This window comes from Chrysochloris asiatica, unplaced genomic scaffold, assembly GCF_000296735.1.
Source record: "Chrysochloris asiatica unplaced genomic scaffold, ChrAsi1.0 scaffold00156, whole genome shotgun sequence".
NCBI lineage: Eukaryota > Metazoa > Chordata > Mammalia > Afrosoricida > Chrysochloridae > Chrysochloris > Chrysochloris asiatica.
This window is the reverse complement of record NW_006408674.1, coordinates 3,681,782-3,688,363: the sequence shown is the minus strand read 5'-3', so window position 1 is coordinate 3,688,363 and position 6,582 is coordinate 3,681,782. Positions and strand designations below refer to the sequence as shown.

General features: G+C 49.0%; 1 protein-coding gene across 1 annotated transcript in view; it reads right to left on the bottom strand.

Annotated features, from left to right (window-relative positions):
* Nucleotides 1-548: 548 nt before the first annotated feature.
* CEMIP (cell migration inducing protein, hyaluronan binding) overlaps nucleotides 549-6,582 on the bottom strand; it is a 76,051-nt gene continuing 70,017 nt past the window's right edge. Inside the window, exons 27-28 of the mRNA XM_006870913.1 lie at nucleotides 3,910-4,010; nucleotides 549-676 (exon numbers count right to left, since the gene is read on the bottom strand). Coding sequence (XP_006870975.1) covers nucleotides 549-676; nucleotides 3,910-4,010 — 229 coding nt within the window. The remainder of the gene's footprint in view (nucleotides 677-3,909; nucleotides 4,011-6,582) is intronic.

Below are 6,582 nucleotides of genomic sequence, written 5' to 3'. Positions count from 1 at the left end.
TTCCCGGGGACAGGTCACCACTTTTCCCAAGGAAGCAATTTCACCTGGAGAAGCCTGTGGCGGTGAGTTCTTGCTTACGGCGAGGACAGTTGCCGTAAGGCCAGGACTCGCTTTTCAGCATCTACCATCCCAACGTGCTTGCTTGAGAAAATGGGGATTTGTGACACAGAACTACCCATCCCCCTTGTAACGCCTGGCCAAGCCCTTGGCTGCCAGCACAGCCCGGTTCTCCTCGAATGGTCCCCACAACCCTCCCGGAAGAGGCACAAATAGGAGAGAAGCACCCAGAAGGCTGCAGGGGTGTTTCTAGCATGGGCCCACACTACCCCAGAGCTGCAGGGAGACACTTGAGTGGGGGCGGGTGGGCAGCACCAGGGGTCTCTGATATCTGCCCCGTGGCCCAGCAGGGTTGACACACAGCCTTCCCAAGCGGCTGCTGGTCGGGGGGCAGAGGCACCGAACCACCCTGCCCTGGTCTGCTGCCAAGAGTCCACGTGGTACAGTCCACCACAGGGCAGCATGGAGAGGGGAAGGGGCAGCAGGTGTCCTCACAGCTTCTTCTTCTTCACCACAGGGATGGGCACCGCTTGGAAGATTTTGGCCTTGTGGTCGTCTGTGTCCAGAGTCACCCAGGTGGGACGGAAGCTGCCTTTGAAGCCAATGAATGCCATTTTCTCTGGAAAGCAATGGCGCATCACATGAGTAGAAATCCCCAGAGAGAGTGGCTAAACTCCCTGTCCCTCCACACGTCATGCCCCTGCCCGTACCAAGCACACCCTCCCACTAGTACTCTGGGCTGGGTCCCCTGGGTAGAGCTCTGTGCGCAGCTACCAGTGTTTACTGGCAAGTGTTGCCCCTAGATCTCATCACAGAGGCGGCTCAATCTGTCTGTCTCATACACACTACATGGGAGTGGAGGCATCGGGAGAGGCGGTGCAGGGATTGGCTGAGACAGATGAGACCTCGCAAACCCCGCCCACTTCCGGCCTTGCTTATCACCACTAGCTGTGCCTGCCACCCCATGAAGAACTATTTGCCCGTCTTATTTACAGGACCCCCTCCCTAGCTTGAACGTTCTGTGGCTTTAAGAAGCTTCCAAGAAGCGAAAAGATTAGCCAAAGATACATAACAGACGTTATGCATTTCCCAGACAAGAACTCTGGACCCTGCAGCCTCCCCGTGCAGAAGTTTCTACTGTAGGTGAGAGCTTGACCCCATCCACGTCGACCACACGGGAATAGCCGTCAGACACACACCCACCGCCACTTGCAAACAGCCACTTGATTGAACACCTTCTCCATATCAGATTTAGTCCAACTAACACAAAACTCACTGCTATGGAGTCAGTTCCGACTCATCACAACCCTGTAGGACAGGGTAGACACGCCTCTTGCAGTTTCCAAGGCTGACATCTTGATGGCGGCAGACTGTCACATCTTCCTCCCACCGAGCTGCTGGTGGTTTAGCAAGCCGCTGACCTACCTTTAGGTTAGCTCAATGCTAAACCAACTGCACTGGCACACTATGACCTCTTTAGATTTAGACCAGAGAGCCTTAATTGAAAAGATTTTTTAAAAAAAGACTCTAGGGTGGAGAGCTTGCTACTTCTTTTTTGCTTGTATTCATGTATGGCCGCTGGCGTTAAGGACTTGCATTCTTCCTAGTTTTGTTATGGGAGCTACCTGGGATAAAAGTCCGCTATGATGGGCTGCTAAATTTTATATGACTTTTGTAGTCAGCAGGGTGTACTAGCTAAGAACGCTTGTTTTGAATTAGGGAGATTTGCACCTAAACCCTCATCTTAAGCAAGTTATTTCTTTGCCTAATTATGTTCCCTCTTCTTTATATGGAAATAATAGGCTCTGTTGCAGTGGTTACGAATGAGTAACTGAACTCAATATAAAGTGCTCAGCATGATGCAAGGCCGAAACCATTATTACTGGGGGAGATGCTCTGTGTCCCTCTCAACGCCTAAGAGTCTCTGAGTACAGTCTGGGATGCTGATGTTGTTGTTGTTGGGTACTACCGAGTCGGTACCCACTCATAGCAACCTTATGCACAACAGAACAAAACACTGCCCGGTCCTACACCCTCCTCACAATTGTTGCGACACCTGAGCCCATTGCTGCCACCACTGTGCCAATCCATCTTGTTGGAGATCTTCTTTTTCTCTGACCCTCCACTTTACCAAACATGATGTCTTTCTCCAGTGACTGGTCCTTCCTGACAATATGTCTGAAGTATGAGAGATGAAGCGTGGCCATTCCAGCTTCCAGGGAGCATCCTAGCTGTGCTTCTTTCAACAGATTGGTGTGTTCTTTTGGCGGTCCGTGGTACTTTTCATATTCTCCTCCAGTAATGATAGTGAGGGCAATGCTGGCATTGCTGTCCTGGTTGGCATCGTCCTGTGAAGTCTGTGCTTCAATACTGAAGAGCTACATGACCTTCTGAGATCCTCTGGACTTTTGTTTTCTAAAGAAGCCTTGGTGGGTCACACACTGGGCTGCTAACTGTAAGGTCAACAGTTCAAACCCACCAGCTCCTCTGTGGGGGAAGAGGTGAGGCTGTTTGCTTCCATAAAGGTTTACAGCTTCAGAAACCCTAGGAAGCAGTTCTATTTTGCCCTATAGGGTTACTATGAGTTGGAACAGGCTAGATGGCAGTGAAGTTTTTATTATAGTTGTTGTTCTTACTGTTTACACGTCCCAGGAAGTCCTTGGGTGGCAGAATAAACACTTGACTGTTAACTGAAATTTGGTGGTTCAAACCCACCCAGAGCGCCCTGGAAGCCAGGCTTGGTGATCTTCCTCTGGAAGGTCACACACCCTGTAAAGAACATTCTATCTGGGCTCATGGAGTCACCATGAGATGAGACTAACTCTGCAGCAGCTGGGTTTTGCTTTTGTACACATCTCTGAGGAAGCAGTGGATGCAGATGCTAGGAGCTGCACAAACTGTTAAGGCTGGGCATCGGAGGGAATGGTGGGGAAGAGTTAGGGCCGTCGGGCAGTCTGAGTAGCAAGAGACTCGGAGATCCAGACAGAGCCACTTTTCTGTAGATACTTCAGTTGAATAAAGGGCTGTCTGCTGAGCAGATGGGTGAACGACTCCCCACAGTTTTCTTTCAGTATCTGATTCCAAGTTATAATAAAATGACCGTAGTGTAGGTATGGAGGTCCTGGGTGGTACTAACCATTAATGTGCTTGGCTGCTAACTGAAATGTTGGAGATTTGAGTCTACCCAGCAGCACCTCAGAAGAAAGGCCTGACTATCTACTTGTGAGAAATCAGCCATTGAAAACCTTATGAAGCACAATTCTACTCTGACGTACATGACGTCACTAACAGTTGTGTTGGCTTGATTGCAATTGGCTGGTAAACAATCAGGTGATAAGTAGGTGGCGTCCTTCCCATGAACTCTACTTTATGCATAATTGTATGGAAGATTCAGAGACTGTGTAGTAGTGTAGTGTCAGCACTGGACTGTGAACCAGAAGGTCAGTGGTTCAAACCCACCAGCCCCTCCTCGGATGTCCTATACAGGGTCGCAATGAGTTGGAACTGACCTTGAGGTCAAGTGCTTATCCTACATTGCCACACCAGGTGTGCTGTTGTTAGTGTTGTACCGTGGAGTCGGTTCCCACTCATAGTGACCCTGCATAGGGTTTCCGAGGCTATAAATCTTTATGGCAGCAGAAAGCCTTATCTTTCTCCTGTGGAGCTGCTGGTAGTTTTGAACTGCCGACCTTGAGGTTAGCAGCCCAATTCGTAACCACTACGCTACCAGAGCTCCTTGAACTCCAGGTGTAGTAGATAAAAAATGTTCTAGGGTAGCAGAACCTCCATGCTATGTATTTGCTTTTTTGACTGACTTCCTGGTCTGTTTACCACCCAGCCCAGAAGGCTTACCTTTCAATTTGAGAACCTTGTCCATCCCAAGCTTTTCCAGCACTCTGGTCCATGGGCCTCTGGAGATGTATCTTCCCTTTGATGTCACAAGAACTATGGAACTGAGCAGAAAAGGACCAATTTGATGAATAACAGAGTATGAGGGCAGTGTGGAGTAAGGGGCGACGGGCGGGACGTTGGATTGTGTGTGGTGGGACGTGAGTGAGCAGAGCCCGGAGACTTGGCCAGTTCTTTGGGAAAGGACAGCTGTTCCTACAGGCCAAGTGACAGGCTCTTTCCATGTGGAGGCAAGTATCCTGACATTCTCCCACTCATCTGGCTGCAGTTGGTGTTCATGTCCTGCTCTAAGCCTGGACTCAGCTCACTGTTTTTTTGTGCCTGTCCCCAAACAGGACAGAGTGTACTTAGAGCACCCCGTTTGGAGGGCCAGCACACAGTAGGGTTTCAGTATGTATTTCTTCAGTTGAATGATCTCATCCCTGTTTGGATAGGGATCGATGGAAACATGGCGACAGAGCGCTCGAACAGAAGGAAGGGAATAACAAGGGGAGGAGGAGAAGGGCAGATAGAAAAGGGGAGAGAAGCCGCATCACTAATCATATCAAGGGACCCAAGAGTTCCTGAGGCTGCTAAAGCCAGGGACCAGCAGCACAGACCGTATGAGGGAGCTTGCTGTAGTTGTGAAATATCGTGGAGTCGGTTCCAACTCATCACGACCCTGTGTAGGGTTTCCGGGGAGCAGCTAGTGAATTTGAACCACTGACCTTGAGGTTCAAACCAGCCCTGCGGTCCAGTGCTTTATCCTACAGCACCACTGGAATGCTGAGTCCCACCCTTTGTTCCTCACCAGCCCAGACCTTCTGAATCAACATTTGGATTTGAACAAAAGCTGGAGGAGATTCTAGCTTTGGGCTAGAAGACTTCTCCCTAGTCCATGCCCACTGGTGTCTTCCTTCAGTGGTCCTAGACTTCACTTGGTCCCGAGCTGGTTTCCTCTGAGTTGCAGTAAGAATACAGCTAGGTTTGAGATCTTTCTGGAAACAGCATCAGGTAGAGGGAAAGACATTTTATAGAGGTACCAGGCTCTCAGGGGATAGTTGGCCTCTTAAACTCCTTCATTCCCCTCTTTGGTCAGGCAAGACAAGGTGACTGGCTCCATCTTGCAAATGGGGAGTTGGAGGCAAATAGTTACTAAGTATCTGAGACAAACCTGCTTGAAGCATTGGGTGTGCCCCCGGAGTGAGGGTCCCAATTCGCAAAAATCCAACTTGGGAGCAAAGAGTCTCTAATCCTTGCCTTGTGTTGTGTTCAGGCCAAATCAGCCTCCCTCCCCTTCACTTAATAAAACACCCTGGAGTCAATTTTAACTCAGGGAGTTCCTGTGTGTAGATTGTAGAACTGCACCCCAAAGTGTTTTCAAGGCTACGAACACTTAGAAACTGATCACCAGACCTATCTTTGTAGGCACCTTTGGGTAGGTTTGAATACACAGACCTTTCGGTTAGGAGTCAAAAGCTTAACCGTTTGTGCCACCAGGGAGCACTGTTTAGGACCAAGTGCCTGGAAAAGGTCCTTCATGAAGGCAGACTCAGCTGGACCAGGCAGAAGGGAGGGAACACCTCAAAATAAGGGCTGCAGCTCAGGGGGGCTTCCAGTTCTCCTCTCCACAGGTACACCCTAACCACAGACCATTGTAAAGACATGAAAAACTGTATGGGGTTCTAGAACCCACTGTTACTCCCATTAGTGTCTCACTGGAAGCAAAAACAACACTCATAAAATGCAAGAGGGGGAGAGAAAGGAACAGCCAGAAATATCACCATAGAAGCTTGTAAGTCTGTCTTCTGCTTATAACTGATTGGAATACCTAAAATGGGGCTACAACGTGCCCAGTGAAGGAGGCTTCCTGTGGAGCCTCTGCATTACATAAAACTATAGGTGGAATCCTGAGCCACATCCAGAATCTTCTGAGGTGGGAAATTTCCACTTGAAAGGACAAGCAGACTAGCCTGGAGCGGCTAGAAGAACAGAAGATACTCCTTGAAAGAAAGACCTACAGGAAAAATACAACAAAACAATGGCAGTCCGATTGATTATTACAAGAACAAGCAAGTTGCTTGCCTAAGAGACATCAAGGCAAGTGGTTGGGTCCCCTCGGGGAAAACCCCCTTCCAAGACTAAGACTCAATGGGAATACGCACTCTGATTGGTAACCACATTCATCACAGATAAGGGGAAATGAGGGAAAAACAGCAATAAAGGTGAGAGCTAAGCCCCACAACATTCAATCAACTCCTGTGAACCCAGGAGTTCCTTTGGCCAACCATTGCTTGTTGGCCAGCAATGTGGGAAGACCTGGGGACTCTTCATCCCAGAGTCAGTGACATAGCCATGGAGGACTAGAGTGGAGAGTGAAGCATCTAGTTAATAAGAAGAGAGGGCATATGCATAAGAACACCCACTTGACCTGGCTTCAATGACTGGAAGATCAGAGCTCAACCAGAAAAAGAAAGAAGAGGAAAAAGAGTAATCTGATACAATTTGATGAACTTGACCTACACCTATGGATGCAGTAGCTCAAAAGAGGAAACAAAATCTTTAGAGTGAGGCTCATTCCCATCCCCTCCATACACAGAGTAGACAGGGATGGGCAACTGTTGCAGACCGTGTAAG